We start from the raw sequence: 17,968 nt of genomic DNA, 5'->3' as shown, positions 1-17,968 counted from the left end.
ACAACATATTGTGAGAAAATTGTAAGAAAATAATTCTGCATCTATAAACCAATAACCGGAAGTGAGGTAAGAGAGGGCAAACCGGTCAAGTTCAATGAATGGTGTAATGAATCCTGACACAGACTCAGAGGTGATTATAAACAACAAGAACGCCTTTGATGGGCCACAGCCTTATAATTATGAGCCTCCTTGGCGAGATAGGCAAGTGAAATAGGGGGCCAGGGGCCTCATTTATAAAGCGTTCTTACGCACAGATTTGATCTTAGACCGTGCGTACGCTCAAATCCATGCCAACGCTCAGATTTATAAAAACCGTCTTTGACGTGGAAAAGTGCTTATCTCCACGTCAGGTTCAAACTTGACGTACGACCATTTCCTTGTGGTAATGCCGGGGTACTGCAAGTAATCTGAGTTCTAAGTGCGATGCATTTTCAAAATTCCAAGACCAACGATCTCATGTCTTTCTTTGCCATATGCATGATCAATATCAGAAGATTTTTAAAGACATTTTTGGACGCAGCTTAATGTTTCATGGTTTGGCATAAAACTGCTAATGAGAACTATAGCCCACTTAAGAAAGTGAAAAAAACGTATAGCTTACTTATTTCATAATATCTAAAAAACACCAAGACCTACGATGGAATGATTGAAACATTTTTACAGGTGATCTAGTATATTTGGTGTTCTCACCAATCTAATATTGACCATAAAATGTCCAATTGCCCTCGTTTAGGAGAGGAAAAGTACATTTGTGCCAGGGATGTAGTGGTAAAATAAGAGGTGGGTGAACTATGAATTCTGCGATCTCGGTGAGGTGGACTGCGCCATGCGGTATCGGATTAAAAGACATTCGAACATGTTTGATAATGGTGGAGGTTATTATGCAGTATTGGGAATAGGCCTATAGGATAATATTGGATAATACAGTTTTGAATGTTAAAACTGAATAAACTCTTTTGAGAGGTGGATAAACTCTAATAAGAGGTGGGTAGGCATAAACTCTATTTCTGAAATGTCAGAGGTAGATAAACTGCGTTTACTCGCGTTTAGCCTCCACTACATCCTAATTTGCGCTCATAGGCCTTCCCAGCTTCGTAACAGAAAGGTAATATTTGAATGTAAGCTATACAATGTAGGCTATATATGATATAAAATATCTATAGCCTACATTGTATAGCACAACAAAGAAACAGAAGTTATCCTCTGAAAGCAGGGCATCTTAATATTTAGTGTTGTGTCGGAGTTGCGTAAAGAGGTGCAGAGCGCGCACCTGTTTGTTTTTTTGACTGGCAGTGCCCAAGAACAGATGACAATACGTGAGTTGAATAATGTAGGCTAAAATATAAATGAATTCTGCTATCTCGGTGAGGTGGACTGCGCCATGCGGTATCGGATTTTTAAAAAAGGCATTCAGAACATGTTTGATAATGGTGGAGGTTAATGTACAGTATTGGGAATATATATAGTATTGGATTATACAGTTTTGAATGTTAAAAGTGAAACTCTTAAAAAAAGTGAACTCTTTTGAGAGGTGGATAAACTCTAATAAGAGGCCCCAGGGGCCTCATTTATAAAAGGGTTGCGTAGAAACCATCCTTCATTTGATCTTAGATCATTTCTGAAATGATCGTACGTGTGATTCAGAGAAAACGAACTTACGCACAAAAAAACTTGCGTACGCCACCCTTGGGCCTCATTTATAAAAGGGTTGCGTAGAAACCATCCTTTATCTTAGATCATTTCTGAAATGATTGTATAATGTGCTCCCCACAATACGGCATATTGACAGTCCCAAAGAATAGTCTAAGCCAGAAACATATATTCTATTGTAATTCAGTCTTGGTCATATGTCTGCATAAGCAGAATTAACAATATTGCCACATCACGTATGTTTCCCATAAATTGGTCCTATAACATTTACACCTATGTGGTATGGATGCGTGTGTTTTGTGTTTGTGAACTGTGTTTCGCAGTGTCCATAAAGCTCCCGATTGGAACGATTAGTACACATTCGCAAAAACCACATTCTAACACGTAAAAGCAGTGATAGAGACTCATGTTTTGGTCTAAGGCACTTCTTTGTCGACGTATTGCGCGGTTTTATTATGATTATGTGCATGATTTCCTCACAAAACTCAGACTGACTGCAACCTCTCCAACTAGAGGTCCGACGTTCTCAGTTAGTTGCAAAAGTGATAAAGGGCGACCAAAGCCCCCATATATTCATTTTGACGTGCAGGCTGTGCTCTTCACAACAGACATCGTCTTGTTGGTAAATGTCGTGTCGTTACTCATATTTCTTACAAAGAAGTGTATGAAGAAAACACAAGTGATCTCTTCGCCACAGAAAGGCCGGGACAGCTTTCACTCTGCTGAGTCTAAATGGTTCTCATGTTCATTTTAAGTCCTGCCCACCGGCTTTGGCAGTCATTAATTCTCTCCGGTCTCCCGAGTAGTCTGTGCGTGAAACCTAAACTATACAATGGCAGAAACAGCTCCAGCTCCCGCTGCGGCCCCAGCAAAGGCCCCTAAGAAGAAGGCGCCCCGACCCAAGAAAACTGGCCCAAGTGTGGGCGAGCTCGTCGTCAAGGCCATCTCTGCTTCAAAAGAGAAGAAAGGAGTCTCTCTGGCTGCGCTGAAGAAAGCACTGACGGCTGGTGGGTACGATGTGGAGAAGAACAACGCTCGTGTCAAACTGGCCATCAAGAGTTTGGTCACCAAGGGAACTCTTGTCCAGACAAAAGGGACCGGCGCGTCCGGCTCGTTCAAGCTGAACAAGAAACAGGCAGTGGAAAAGAAGCCGGTAAAGAAGGCAGCTCCTAAAGCCAAGAAGCCTGCAGCGAAGAAACCTGCGGCGGCAAAGAAGCCCAAGAAGGCAGCAGCCAAGAAGCCTGCGGCCGCCAAAAAGTCTCCGAAGAAAGCAGCCAAGAAGCCCGCCACACCGAAAAAGGCAACGAAGAGCCCGAAGAAGGCCAAGAAGCCCGCTGCCCCCAAGAAGGCAGCGAAGAGCCCCAAGAAAGCAAAGGCAGCGAAACCCAAGGTGGCTAAGCCTAAAGCTGCCAAACCCAAAAAGGCTGCACCCAAGAAGAAGTAAATGTTCGCGCATTAGTCTTTCACCATGTATACGAAAAGGCTCTTTTAAGAGCCACCCAAACGCTCTCTGAATGCTTTTATTCCGTCAGTGCCTGCTGGTAGGCAGACGAATTTCTGTTTGCGAATACACAATCATACTCGGGTCCTTCTGCATTTGTTTACTATAGTTCACAAAACCCCGACTGCGTCATGGATCAAATGAATGAGTGTATAAGCTACCCGACGGGGACATATAAATAAAAGCGAGTGGTATCAAGTAGTGTGTAGACAATTCACTAATGCAATACAAGTACTAGTTAGCTCAACTTATCCCAGCCTTGGTGGCTCATCTAACCCCACAACCACCATTTTGATAGAAAATGCTTCTCACAACAAGCCAAGGTAACATTCATGATTTGTGTAGCCCTCACATCATAGATTACGAGGGCACCCATTGAGGTGTAATGCATCTGAATGTTCTATTCACGTTTTCTCCAAATAACCCTAACTCTGGACATGAACGGAATCCACATTTTTTTTTTACCACATTTGCCATGCGCTGTACCTTTCCACAGATTGTAAAGAATGATTCCCTCTTCCGTAAAATGCTGTCACATGATACAATGTGTTTACGGTTTCCTAAAAAAAAGGAGTGGCTCATCTTACCCCCATGTCTAATGGGTTGTGTATGTAACTTTAAAATACATATTAGGTAATTTATTACGGTAACACAACATAACGTATATCTAATGCAACAGGTGCATCCAAACATGAAACAAAGTATCCAAAAGAATATAAGGAAGTTTATTGTCACATGCATATAGTTACTGGAAGTAAGAAATGCAGTGAAATTATGTCAGGTGTCAGCCTATTTTAACCAAAACCTTGCAATACAACAATTTCAGTTCGTTACATTGTAATAGGCAGTACCAGTGCCAAATGTGTATCTCAGGAAGCCTGGTTGGTTTACTGGGTATTAAGTTGAACCTCTGGAAACTTCGCTGTAACTTTACCTTCTGTACTGTGCCATGCGTTAACTTTTTTTGTGATTGAGGTGCTAGGCTAAAAGGAAGGTGGAAGTGTTGTGCGCGCCAAATAGATTTCAAAATGATGTCACGCAACGAACTACACGTTGATTGGCTCTCACCATTCTGTTCTCATCCACTGAGGTACGGAGTAGCACCGCGCTGGTGTGGCATAATAATGCATGCCTTTCCACTGCCTAGCATTTCTGTATTCAGACGAACACCTACTAAGAAGATGAGCGGTAGAGGCAAAACCGGCGGCAAGGCCAGAGCTAAGGCCAAGACTCGTTCCTCCAGGGCTGGACTTCAGTTCCCTGTGGGCCGTGTGCATAGGCTGCTGCGTAAAGGCAACTATGCTCAGCGTGTCGGCGCTGGTGCACCGGTGTACTTGGCTGCTGTGCTCGAGTACCTGACTGCTGAGATCCTGGAGTTGGCCGGCAACGCTGCCCGTGACAACAAGAAGACTCGTATCATTCCCCGCCATCTGCAGCTGGCTGTGCGTAACGACGAGGAGTTGAACAAACTGCTCGGCGGAGTGACCATCGCTCAGGGTGGTGTGCTACCCAACATCCAGGCTGTACTGCTGCCCAAGAAGACTGAGAAGTCCAAGTAAACCTGCTCCTACCAAGTCTCCGAAACAAAGGCTCTTTTAAGAGCCACCCAAATACCCATTAAAAAAAATAATTCCAAGCTACCTTCGCCATCAAAGTGTTTTCTGTAACGTCAAAAATATGTTCCCACCCAAATAAAAAAAAAATGAGTAAAGACACGTTTTCCTGCCAATACTTGACCACTCTTAGTCCAATAAAATGTCGGGCACTAAGTAACTGATAAGACAAATAAGTGGCGTATTACCTCAATGATGTATACGAAGTAAGGCAATTACTTGTAGGCTTTAACGTAGCAAATACAAGCTACCTTAGGTCATATTTGTGTTTGTACTTGACGACTAACAGGTTAATTGTTTGATGTGTTTGTTTCTATAACAGGCTATATGCACTGACCGATGGAATGTTTCAGTATATTTATTTTATTTGTCATTTAAATTGAAGAGGTTTTATGAATAGTCAATCAACACAATGACGTAGGCCATTACGAGGGTGGGCTTTGTATTTTGAATTTCAGGCGGCACTCGGATGACCAATCAGCGGAGACCAACAACCTGACGTACACAGGGGGGCAGGCTGAGACCGTAGGCCTTATATACCCAAATTCTGCCATTGTGTTCATACTGTTCAATTCCGAAGAATACGTAGCAATGGCCAGAACAAAGCAAACCGCCCGCAAATCTACCGGAGGCAAGGCTCCGAGGAAGCAGCTCGCCACCAAGGCTGCGCGTAAAAGCGCACCTGCCACCGGTGGCGTGAAGAAGCCTCACCGTTACAGGCCTGGCACCGTGGCTCTGAGAGAAATCCGTCGTTACCAGAAGTCCACAGAGCTGCTGATCCGCAAGCTGCCCTTCCAGCGTCTGGTCAGGGAAATCGCTCAGGATTTCAAGACTGATTTGCGCTTCCAGAGCTCTGCTGTCATGGCTCTTCAGGAGGCTAGCGAGGCTTACCTCGTCGGTCTGTTCGAGGACACAAACCTGTGCGCCATCCACGCCAAGAGAGTCACTATCATGCCCAAGGACATCCAGCTGGCTCGTCGTATCCGTGGGGAGCGTGCTTAAGTGATCAAAGTCAAGAACCGAAAATTCAAAGGCTCTTTTAAGAGCCACCCAAACATAGAAAAAAAGCTGGTTTCCATATGTCTTGGTTCGGTATTTTCTAATAAGTAGGTGTCGCGTATTCATCGCTAAATATAATGGCAACACGTGCAAGAGAGCTCTCGATACTAGCAAGTTAAACATAACCTACACTCTCAGATGATCCCTCACACATAATGTAGTCGTGTCCCATTTGCACGAATATAAGTTTCGGACTTCTGCCCAGAGAGACAGGGCTTCTCTACGACCGAGTATTAGGGCCACAAACTCGACATATTTATTCTTGACATTCCAAACCAGTTAGTATAGTAGGCTACAGCAAATACACAAATGACACCAGCACAACACAGATGCGGTCTTCCTTGACGCAGGGTTCATAGCTTTTAGCTAACTTGTCCTATTCGCCCCTGTATACCCGGTTTTAGTTGTGCTCATTCGCTGGAACATTATCCTGGCCTGGCCAATGTTTATCCCACTATTTTGCCGTTTCTCTCCAAACCACACGAGGAGTCCATTGTGTCCCTTGACGTCCGTTTGCCAGCCGTGGCAAAATATGGACCAATGGTAAATAAAAGGTTCTAGGTGTTGGCTAAGCCTTCTACCTAATCCAGGTAGTAGCATTTCATACATTTTTGGTACAACTCTTAAAACGAATGCGTTGTTCCTGTCTGGAGAGATGTCTTAAAAACAACGCAAGTTGTGTTTTCAACAAATTGGTTTTAAGAGTGATTTCAGATAAGCATTGTATGCAAGTGAATGCAGTGTAGTCGGTTTATATTGGAATTACTTTTCAAAGAGAACGTGGGTGGCTCTTAAAAGAGCCTTTGGATTAAAGCGCGTTCAAAATCAGGCTTTACTTGGAGCTGGTATACTTGGTGACGGCCTTGGTTCCCTCGGACACGGCGTGCTTGGCCAGCTCACCGGGCAGAAGCAGACGCACTGCAGTCTGGATCTCCCTGGAAGAGATGGTGGAGCGCTTGTTGTAGTGAGCCAAGCGAGAAGCCTCCCCAGCAATGCGCTCAAAGATGTCATTCACGAAGGAGTTCATAATGCCCATAGCCTTGGAAGAGATACCGGTGTCAGGATGGACCTGCTTCAAGACTTTGTACACGTAGATGGCGTAGCTCTCCTTCCTGCTCTTTCTGCGCTTCTTGCCACCCTTGCCGGCGGTCTTTGTCACGGCTTTCTTAGAGCCCTTCTTTGGGGCAGGCTTGGCTGGATCAGGCATGTTGATATCTCGACTGTCTCTTCGATGACCTGACGGCCATCAAATTACCCGGTATATGTCTCAAGTTTTATGCAAATAGAGGACTGCGTCATTTAAACACCCACGGCCAGAATTATGTCAGTCATTTCCCTCCGAAATGAAATACCCACACGGTTGGTCGTTTTGAATCGAAGGGGGCAGTGTCGAGAAGGTTAGCACCACCCACAGAAAATCGGTTTACAGTACACCACATCCTTTTGTTTCATTTCCCTCACTTTTCTTCTGAATGACAGGAATCCTTCGACGTGTATGGCAAATACTAAGTGTCAAAAAATCATTACGCGTTACAAATCACAATAACAGTTTTTCTCAGTCCCCTTGGGGCCATTTCTCGAATTATGATTAACAATTTATTAGTTCATCAACAAAACTCTACGGCAAAAAAGGTAAAAAAAACTGTTCTTTACTGCACTGTGGCTTCTAGGCTACATCATTGTACAAAAGGAAATTTACGGTAAAATATGGGAAACACTGCTTTACTGTAAAAGTAAACCTTTCTATACATTCCGAGGTTCCTGTCTGTCAAGCCACATGTATGCTTGACAGATTATGAAAACTAGTTATGACTCCAACTTGTTTAAGACTTTATTGGCACACGCGACTTTTCAGCATGCACTTTCGTTTTGTTTTGTTTCTGCAGAGGATTTTATTTGATCATTTGTGAACCCTAAGTTTAGACTTAACCTGATGTTCTATAGGGCAGTCATGGGTCGCACTTCATACACACGAGAGATTATTATAATTCTTCTGGCACTTCTTGGTTGTTTTCATATCAACACATGGCTTTCCCTTGGCTACCACGGGATGAAGATTGCATTATAAGCGTCTCATGAGATGGAAATGCCCCAGTCTCTGAAATCGTAGGGTACCGTGTTGTTCTCAGACAACTGCGTGGCAGTGGTTTATGTATAGCCTTTCCATAATTAAGATAATCCTATACAAACAGGAACACAACGTTTTTTAAGAGGAACTGGGTGGCTCTTAAAAGAGCCTTTGTGTACAAGTCGAGAGAGAGATCTGATCTTTAACCACCAAAACCGTACAGTGTACGACCCTGGCGTTTCAAAGCATAGACGACGTCCATGGCGGTCACGGTCTTTCTCTTGGCGTGTTCGGTGTAGGTGACGGCATCACGAATCACGTTCTCCAGAAAAACCTTCAACACACCACGAGTCTCCTCGTAGATGAGACCAGAGATACGCTTCACACCACCACGGCGGGCCAAACGCCTGATTGCAGGCTTGGTGATCCCCTGGATGTTATCACGAAGAACTTTGCGGTGACGCTTTGCGCCTCCTTTTCCAAGACCTTTGCCTCCTTTACCTCTGCCTGACATCTTTTAAACTTCTTGCGACTGAGAGTTGCACGAATGTGAAGTAACTACGCCTCGCAACTCACATTAGTTTCTACAGAGAGGACCTTGTTGAAAACTACTAAGCACTGCCCCTTCATTCTCCATCCATTTTATGAATGGAGTGTGCGCGGGCATTTAAGGCGAATATACGTCACCAAAAAACGCCCACATCTGAGCTCACCTTACAACGAAACAAAGTAGGAACGACATTGTTACTTTGCAAAGGTGGAATGACATTCTTACTTTGCACAAGTGTTTTTTTTTTTTTTTTTTTTTTTTTTATAATCACAATTCGACACAGGACAGGCATGCATAATCCTTGTGTGGTCTCCGGGTTATATTGATCATTTTTATTTGTTTCCATAATAGTCAGGGGGCCTATGTGGTTTCTGTGGGATTGAAATGTTAATTTTTGGAGAGTGGTTGGACTGTCTTTAGAGGTCATTGAACATGGAGAAAAATGATGTCTCTATTTTTTTACCTGTTTTAACCCTATTCTTGTGAAATTGTATATTACACTATAATTAACACCATACATTTCGCCTAAATTACTGGCTATGTTGAATAAAGTTCACAAAACAGTTATTTTCTTATTTTCAACAGTATGATTGTATGTCAGTATTATGATTGTATGTCAAATAATTAGGGATAAGCCAATCAGTTTCACCAAATACACATACTCCATTGCTGAAAGATAGCAAAATCACAGAATCACAGATGAGACCTCAAACAACATTTAATTCATTTACATATACACAACATATTAGATCTCACCTCCACAATGTCCTCATCAAAATCTACAACTAGTCTACTAAACCCTATTCCTACTCACCTTCTTAAGACTGCTCTCCCCTTCCTAGATAATGATTTGCTCTAGATTATAAATAATTTTATCAGGGCATGTACCGCAGTCGTTTAAGACATCTGTTATTAAGCCCTCCCTCAAACATTCTTTAATTTCCCCTAGGGATCAATAAATTATCTATCTATCTATCTATCTATCTATCTATCTATCTATCTAAAAAACCTAGCCTTGTATCGATACTGGTCCTCCTGGACCTCAGCGCTGCCTTTGACACCATAGACCATGACATACTACTTGGGCTTGAAAATTTGATAGGCATCAAAGACTCAGCACTCACTTGGTTTAGATCATACCTTCCTAACCGTCAACAATTTGTACAGGTCCATAATAAACCATCTACCCAGATTATGGTAAAATATGGAGTGCCTTAAGGCTCAGTACTGGGGCCCCTGTTGTTTAGCAGATGATACATAACTATACCTCTCCATAAAACCTGATGATTTAACCCTGTTAGCCAAACTTGACACATGTATAAGAGATATAAAGACATGGATGATGAATAATTCTTTCTGCTTTTAAACTCAGATAAAACAGAAGGCATGGTTTTAGGTTCTAAAAAGATGAGGGATATCCTATCCACATCACAGGCTACATATAGTGATCTTCCACTGACCTCATCCACAAGTGTTAAAAACCTAGGAGTTATAATTGACCAGGACCTAGCACTAGGTAATCACATAAAACAGATCACCAAAACTTAATTTTACCATTTAAGGAACATTTCAAAGATAAGGAAGTCCTTATGTCATCTCAAGGATAGACTATTGTAATGCTATTGTAATGCTATTATGCTGGCTGTAATAATACCGGTCTAAAGAGCTTACAGCTTATTCAAAATGCAGCTGCTAACACACACAAAACATGTGAACATATTTTCCAATACTAGCTTTTTTACACTGGCTACCTGTTAAAAGTCATTGACTTCAAAATATTACTTATAGTTCTTTGTTGGTTGCCTGCATTGAAAGAGGACACCTCATGAAGACGCTCTTTTGTCTGCTTCTGACAGAAGAAGCACTTATCTATGCTGGCAGCCGCTGCTGCTGAACAAAAGTCCCTCTAGAAGGACTTGATGCAGTTGCAGGTGTTACTGCAGGTTCAGAAGATGGTCTACCATGTCTTTTCTGAAGACACTGAGTCCTGCCTGCTTCACATGATTTCTAGTAGTGAATCTTAGCATGCTGCAGATGCTCACTGTTACAGGTGGATTTGTAGCAGTTCCTGCGCCAAACTGCTTTGTTCTGTTGTAAAATAACTGCACTGTAACAATGTAATCGTTGGCTGATCTGTGACCCCCATCTCCAAGCTCTCTCATGGACAAAAACAAGAAATTTGGCATATGTCTCTAGTGATGGGTCATTCACCAGTCCACACATCTGCCACTGGATACATAGCCCATACCTGACTAACAGAAAGACACACCTCAGAATATAACCTAACTAGACTGTGCCACCATGAACTATGAAAATGTGCTTGCTCAAATGTAGAAGGCTAGAAGGTCACTAATATCACCAACCATGAAGAACAGAGCACTATGTGTTTCAGGTTATCCGATATTCTATCACTGCCAGCTGCCAACTGTCACTGGAAGTCAGGGATGGATTACTGTACGGGCCTACCGGGCCCAAGGAGTCAGGGGGCCCAAGCCATTGCATGGAATCATTGCCTCAATATCAACACATCATATCAACACATAGGCTATGAATCTGATTGAATTAAAGTATTGGCCATCCCCAAAATACACCAGAATACAGGAAATCACATCATATGAATTAAAAACAATGTCTCCCGCAACAATTAGTGGGGGGCCCTTAATACATCTGGGCCCAGGGGCCTGAAAGTTCATAATCCGTCCATGCTGGTAGTGTCTCTCTTTCTCTCTCTTACACACACACACACACACACACACGCACACACACACACATACACACACGCACACACACACACACACACACACACACACACACAGTGGCGTCATGCCTATTGAAATAAAGGGGGCACGTGCCCCCTCGGATTTTTCCTCCCTGATATTTTTTTGATCACAACTTTGTTCCTATTATGCTCCATAATAAGCCAGAGCCTATAACGACTCAAATGTATTCTTCTGGATGTGTAATAAACCGTACCAAAATAGCTGAAGACCGGTCAACAACATCAGCCATTTTCCTAAAATTGGTGTCTGTGTATGTTCCCGTAACAACTCATTGCGTAAACTCGCAATGTTTTGCTTGTGTTGAACTGTTACAATTAACTTTAGGATACCGTTTGAACTGTTACAGTTACAGTTTAAACAGATACAGTTAATGGTGTTGAAGTGGTAAGTAGACTAGGCTAAGCAATAAAAAGTAGTGGAATTATTTGTGGTTGACCTGGAAATTTTGACTTTTGACTATGGATTTGATGTTGGCCGCGAATTCAGAGCATTACGTTAACGTTTGCCTACATGGTGTCAGTGTAACGTAGCCTAGGCTACTCTTACAAATATTACACAAAGCAGTAGCATTCAAATATTTTGTGTTAACCTTACTCAGCACTGAAACCTGTCAAACTTCTTTCAAAATCCTTCATCACATGAATTAAGATTAAAATAATTTAATTTCTGAGCACACAAAGTCAGACCTCAGAACCTTTTTCAATGTAAGATTGTTCTTAGGTCACATATCAGTTTAAAATCATAACTGCAATGGTACTGTTTTTAAAATCATGTGTAGTAGGCATAAGTGTAAATGTGTGTGTCTAAACATGCTTTAATGAGCTTACACTTTAATGAGCTGAATTTGAGCTTACAGTTCTTTCACCAACCTATGTGTTTTACATTAACTTAGAATAGATACAAAATAGATACTTTAGCTTAGTCCTCAGATAGAGGAGGGTTGCTGCTTGCTCTGTTAAGGTATTTCTGTCCCTCCCAAACAGCATTAAACTGGTATGTTTAGCAGCCAGAATTTAAAAATTTCCAGGGGGAGAAATCTCCGGCCCCCCTCTAACATAACCCCTCCCCCCCCCCCAAAAAAAAGTCTGATTGTGCCCCCCCTGTATTTAACAAGAAATTGTGCCTTAAATTCTCAATACTATCAATTCATTCCTATTAGTGTGCTGGAGTAGGCCTAGCCTGCTCTGTCAGTTCTTCTCTACACACAGAGCACAAAGTGCAGAAATCTCTGTTAAATCAAGTTTAATAGACACATAGTACCAGCTGAAGTCTGTAAGGCCTTCCGTAGCCTATGTGAAGAAAAGAAAGGGTAAAGGATCAGATAGACAAACAGACAGGTGTGTGTGTGTGTGTGTGCAGGGGCGTCATGCAAGCCAAAATTCAGGGGGGGCACAATCAGACTTTTTTTTGGGGGGGGGGGGAGGGGTTATGTTAGAGGGGGGCCGGAGATTTCTCCCCCTGGAAATTTTTAAATTCTGGCTGCTAAACATACCAGTTTAATGCTGTTTGGGAGGGACAGAAATACCTTAACAGAGCAAGCAGCAACCCTCCTCTATCTGAGGACTAAGCTAAAGTATCTATTTTGTATCTATTCTAAGTTAATGTAAAACACATAGGTTGGTGAAAGAACTGTAAGCTCAAATTCAGCTCATTAAAGTGTAAGCTCATTAAAGCATGTTTAGACACACACATTTACACTTATGCCTACTACACATGATTTTAAAAACAGTACCATTGCAGTTATGATTTTAAACTGATATGTGACCTAAGAACAATCTTACATTGAAAAAGGTTCTGAGGTCTGACTTTGTGTGCTCAGAAATTAAATTATTTTAATCTTAATTCATGTGATGAAGGATTTTGAAAGAAGTTTGACAGGTTTCAGTGCTGAGTAAGGTTAACACAAAATATTTGAATGCTACTGCTTTGTGTAATATTTGTAAGAGTAGCCTAGGCTACGTTACACTGACACCATGTAGGCAAACGTTAACGTAATGCTCTGAATTCGCGGCCAACATCAAATCCATAGTCAAAAGTCAAAATTTCCAGGTCAACCACAAATAATTCCACTACTTTTTATTGCTTAGCCTAGTCTACTTACCACTTCAACACCATTAACTGTATCTGTTTAAACTGTAACTGTAACAGTTCAAACGGTATCCTAAAGTTAATTGTAACAGTTCAACACAAGCAAAACATTGCGAGTTTACGCAATGAGTTGTTACGGGAACATACACAGACACCAATTTTAGGAAAATGGCTGATGTTGTTGACCGGTCTTCAGCTATTTTGGTACGGTTTATTACACATCCAGAAGAATACATTTGAGTCGTTATAGGCTCTGGCTTATTATGGAGCATAATAGGAACAAAGTTGTGATCAAAAAAATATCAGGGAGGAAAAATCCGAGGGGGCACGTGCCCCCTTTATTTCAATAGGCATGACGCCACTGTGTGTGTGTGTGTGTGTGTGTGTGTGTGTGTGCGTGTGTGTATGTGTGTGTGTGTGCGTGTGTGTGTGTGTGTGTGTGTGTAAGAGAGAGAAAGAGAGACACTACCAGCATGGACGGATTATGAACTTTCAGGCCCCTGGGCCCAGATGTATTAAGGGCCCCCCACTAATTGTTGCGGGAGACATTGTTTTTAATTCATATGATGTGATTTCCTGTATTCTGGTGTATTTTGGGGATGGCCAATACTTTAATTCAATCAGATTCATAGCCTATGTGTTGATATGATGTGTTGATATTGAGGCAATGATTCCATGCAATGGCTTGGGCCCCCTGACTCCTTGGGCCCGGTAGGCCCGTACAGTAATCCATCCCTGACTTCCAGTGACAGTTGGCAGCTGGCAGTGATAGAATATCGGATAACCTGAAACACATAGTGCTCTGTTCTTCATGGTTGGTGATATTAGTGACCTTCTAGCCTTCTACATTTGAGCAAGCACATTTTCATAGTTCATGGTGGCACAGTCTAGTTAGGTTATATTCTGAGGTGTGTCTTTCTGTTAGTCAGGTATGGGCTATGTATCCAGTGGCAGATGTGTGGACTGGTGAATGACCCATCACTAGAGACATATGCCAAATTTCTTGTTTTTGTCCATGAGAGAGCTTGGAGATGGGGGTCACAGATCAGCCAACGATTACATTGTTACAGTGCAGTTATTTTACAACAGAACAAAGCAGTTTGGCGCAGGAACTGCTACAAATCCACCTGTAACAGTGAGCATCTGCAGCATGCTAAGATTCACTACTAGAAATCATGTGAAGCAGGCAGGACTCAGTGTCTTCAGAAAAGACATGGTAGACCATCTTCTGAACCTGCAGTAACACCTGCAACTGCATCAAGTCCTTCTAGAGGGACTTTTGTTCAGCAGCAGCGGCTGCCAGCATAGATAAGTGCTTCTTCTGTCAGAAGCAGACAAAAGAGCGTCTTCATGAGGTGTCCTCTTTCAATGCAGGCAACCAACAAAGAACTATAAGTAATATTTTGAAGTCAATGACTTTTAACAGGTAGCCAGTGTAAAAAAGCTAGTATTGGAAAATATGTTCACATGTTTTGTGTGTGTTAGCAGCTGCATTTTGAATAAGCTGTAAGCTCTTTAGACCGGTATTATTACAGCCAGCATAATAGCATTACAATAGCATTACAATAGTCTATCCTTGAGATGACATAAGGACTTCCTTATCTTTGAAATGTTCCTTAAATGGTAAAATTAAGTTTTGGTGATCTGTTTTATGTGATTACCTAGTGCTAGGTCCTGGTCAATTATAACTCCTAGGTTTTTAACACTTGTGGATGAGGTCAGTGGAAGATCACTATATGTAGCCTGTGATGTGGATAGGATATCCCTCATCTTTTTAGAACCTAAAACCATGCCTTCTGTTTTATCTGAGTTTAAAAGCAGAAAGAATTATTCATCATCCATGTCTTTATATCTCTTATACATGTGTCAAGTTTGGCTAACAGGGTTAAATCATCAGGTTTTATGGAGAGGTATAGTTATGTATCATCTGCTAAACAACAGGGGCCCCAGTACTGAGCCTTAAGGCACTCCATATTTTACCATAATCTGGGTAGATGGTTTATTATGGACCTGTACAAATTGTTGACGGTTAGGAAGGTATGATCTAAACCAAGTGAGTGCTGAGTCTTTGATGCCTATCAAATTTTCAAGCCCAAGTAGTATGTCATGGTCTATGGTGTCAAAGGCAGCGCTGAGGTCCAGGAGGACCAGTATCGATACAAGGCTAGGTTTTTTAGATAGATAGATAGATAGATAGATAGATAGATAGATAGATAATTTATTGATCCCTAGGGGAAATTAAAGAATGTTTGAGGGAGGGCTTAATAACAGATGTCTTAAACGACTGCGGTACATGCCCTGATAAAATTATTTATAATCTAGAGCAAATCATTATCTAGGAAGGGGAGAGCAGTCTTAAGAAGGTGAGTAGGAATAGGGTTTAGTAGACTAGTTGTAGATTTTGATGAGGACATTGTGGAGGTGAGATCTAATATGTTGTGTATATGTAAATGAATTAAATGTTGTTTGAGGTCTCATCTGTGATTCTGTGATTTTGCTATCTTTCAGCAATGGAGTATGTGTATTTGGTGAAACTGATTGGCTTATCCCTAATTATTTGACATACAATCATAATACTGACATACAATCATACTGTTGAAAATAAGAAAATAACTGTTTTGTGAACTTTATTCAACATAGCCAGTAATTTAGGCGAAATGTATGGTGTTAATTATAGTGTAATATACAATTTCACAAGAATAGGGTTAAAACAGGTAAAAAAATAGAGACATCATTTTTCTCCATGTTCAATGACCTCTAAAGACAGTCCAACCACTCTCCAAAAATTAACATTTCAATCCCACAGAAACCACATAGGCCCCCTGACTATTATGGAAACAAATAAAAATGATCAATATAACCCGGAGACCACACAAGGATTATGCATGCCTGTCCTGTGTCGAATTGTGATTATAAAAAAAAAAAAAAAAAAAAAAAAAACACTTGTGCAAAGTAAGAATGTCATTCCACCTTTGCAAAGTAACAATGTCGTTCCTACTTTGTTTCGTTGTAAGGTGAGCTCAGATGTGGGCGTTTTTTGGTGACGTATATTCGCCTTAAATGCCCGCGCACACTCCATTCATAAAATGGATGGAGAATGAAGGGGCAGTGCTTAGTAGTTTTCAACAAGGTCCTCTCTGTAGAAACTAATGTGAGTTGCGAGGCGTAGTTACTTCACATTCGTGCAACTCTCAGTCGCAAGAAGTTTAAAAGATGTCAGGCAGAGGTAAAGGAGGCAAAGGTCTTGGAAAAGGAGGCGCAAAGCGTCACCGCAAAGTTCTTCGTGATAACATCCAGGGGATCACCAAGCCTGCAATCAGGCGTTTGGCCCGCCGTGGTGGTGTGAAGCGTATCTCTGGTCTCATCTACGAGGAGACTCGTGGTGTGTTGAAGGTTTTTCTGGAGAACGTGATTCGTGATGCCGTCACCTACACCGAACACGCCAAGAGAAAGACCGTGACCGCCATGGACGTCGTCTATGCTTTGAAACGCCAGGGTCGTACACTGTACGGTTTTGGTGGTTAAAGATCAGATCTCTCTCTCGACTTGTACACAAAGGCTCTTTTAAGAGCCACCCAGTTCCTCTTAAAAAACGTTGTGTTCCTGTTTGTATAGGATTATCTTAATTATGGAAAGGCTATACATAAACCACTGCCACGCAGTTGTCTGAGAACAACACGGTACCCTACGATTTCAGAGACTGGGGCATTTCCATCTCATGAGACGCTTATAATGCAATCTTCATCCCGTGGTAGCCAAGGGAAAGCCATGTGTTGATATGAAAACAACCAAGAAGTGCCAGAAGAATTATAATAATCTCTCGTGTGTATGAAGTGCGACCCATGACTGCCCTATAGAACATCAGGTTAAGTCTAAACTTAGGGTTCACAAATGATCAAATAAAATCCTCTGCAGAAACAAAACAAAACGAAAGTGCATGCTGAAAAGTCGCGTGTGCCAATAAAGTCTTAAACAAGTTGGAGTCATAACTAGTTTTCATAATCTGTCAAGCATACATGTGGCTTGACAGACAGGAACCTCGGAATGTATAGAAAGGTTTACTTTTACAGTAAAGCAGTGTTTCCCATATTTTACCGTAAATTTCCTTTTGTACAATGATGTAGCCTAGAAGCCACAGTGCAGTAAAGAACAGTTTTTTTTACCTTTTTTGCCGTAGAGTTTTTGTTGATGAACTAATAAATTGTTAATCATAATTCGAGAAATGGCCCCAAGGGGACTGAGAAAAACTGTTATTGTGATTTGTAACGCGTAATGATTTTTTGACACTTAGTATTTGCCATACACGTCGAAGGATTCCTGTCATTCAGAAGAAAAGTGAGGGAAATGAAACAAAAGGATGTGGTGTACTGTAAACCGATTTTCTGTGGGTGGTGCTAACCTTCTCGACACTGCCCCCTTCGATTCAAAACGACCAACCGTGTGGGTATTTCATTTCGGAGGGAAATGACTGACATAATTCTGGCCGTGGGTGTTTAAATGACGCAGTCCTCTATTTGCATAAAACTTGAGACATATACCGGGTAATTTGATGGCCGTCAGGTCATCGAAGAGACAGTCGAGATATCAACATGCCTGATCCAGCCAAGCCTGCCCCAAAGAAGGGCTCTAAGAAAGCCGTGACAAAGACCGCCGGCAAGG

The 17,968-nt window shown here is 41.8% G+C and overlaps 6 protein-coding genes across 6 annotated transcripts; 4 read left to right on the top strand and 2 right to left on the bottom strand.

The window, feature by feature from the left end:
• Positions 1–2,452: 2,452 nt before the first annotated feature.
• On the top strand, positions 2,453–3,531 carry LOC121719179 (histone H1-like). The gene has a single exon (XM_042104615.1). It carries the CDS (start codon positions 2,483–2,485, stop codon positions 3,092–3,094), a length of 612 nt encoding a protein of 203 aa, XP_041960549.1. The 5' UTR covers positions 2,453–2,482; the 3' UTR covers positions 3,095–3,531.
• A 375-nt stretch (positions 3,532–3,906) lies between these two features.
• Positions 3,907–4,827, top strand: LOC121719183 (histone H2A-like). Its single transcript, XM_042104620.1, has one exon. The coding sequence runs from the start codon at positions 4,180–4,182 to the stop codon at positions 4,708–4,710; it is 531 nt and encodes a 176-aa protein (XP_041960554.1). The 5' UTR covers positions 3,907–4,179; the 3' UTR covers positions 4,711–4,827.
• Positions 4,828–5,355: 528 nt separating this feature from the next.
• Positions 5,356–5,766, top strand: LOC121719195 (histone H3). Its single transcript, XM_042104631.1, has one exon. It carries the CDS (start codon positions 5,356–5,358, stop codon positions 5,764–5,766), a length of 411 nt encoding a protein of 136 aa, XP_041960565.1.
• A 749-nt stretch (positions 5,767–6,515) lies between these two features.
• On the bottom strand, positions 6,516–7,059 carry LOC121719204 (histone H2B-like). The gene has a single exon (XM_042104641.1). The coding sequence runs from the start codon at positions 7,028–7,030 to the stop codon at positions 6,656–6,658; it is 375 nt and encodes a 124-aa protein (XP_041960575.1). The 5' UTR covers positions 7,031–7,059; the 3' UTR covers positions 6,516–6,655.
• A 1,033-nt stretch (positions 7,060–8,092) lies between these two features.
• On the bottom strand, positions 8,093–8,477 carry LOC121719213 (histone H4). Its single transcript, XM_042104652.1, has one exon. The coding sequence runs from the start codon at positions 8,403–8,405 to the stop codon at positions 8,094–8,096; it is 312 nt and encodes a 103-aa protein (XP_041960586.1). The 5' UTR covers positions 8,406–8,477; the 3' UTR covers position 8,093.
• Positions 8,478–16,450: 7,973 nt separating this feature from the next.
• Positions 16,451–16,835, top strand: LOC121719215 (histone H4). Its single transcript, XM_042104654.1, has one exon. The coding sequence runs from the start codon at positions 16,523–16,525 to the stop codon at positions 16,832–16,834; it is 312 nt and encodes a 103-aa protein (XP_041960588.1). The 5' UTR covers positions 16,451–16,522; the 3' UTR covers position 16,835.
• The last annotated feature ends 1,133 nt before the right edge of the window (positions 16,836–17,968 follow it).

This window comes from Alosa sapidissima, chromosome 9, assembly GCF_018492685.1.
Source record: "Alosa sapidissima isolate fAloSap1 chromosome 9, fAloSap1.pri, whole genome shotgun sequence".
In the NCBI taxonomy this organism is placed as follows: Eukaryota; Metazoa; Chordata; class Actinopteri; order Clupeiformes; family Clupeidae; genus Alosa; species Alosa sapidissima.
The sequence above is the reverse complement of the archived record's forward strand: the minus strand, read 5'-3'. Positions and strand labels throughout refer to the sequence as shown.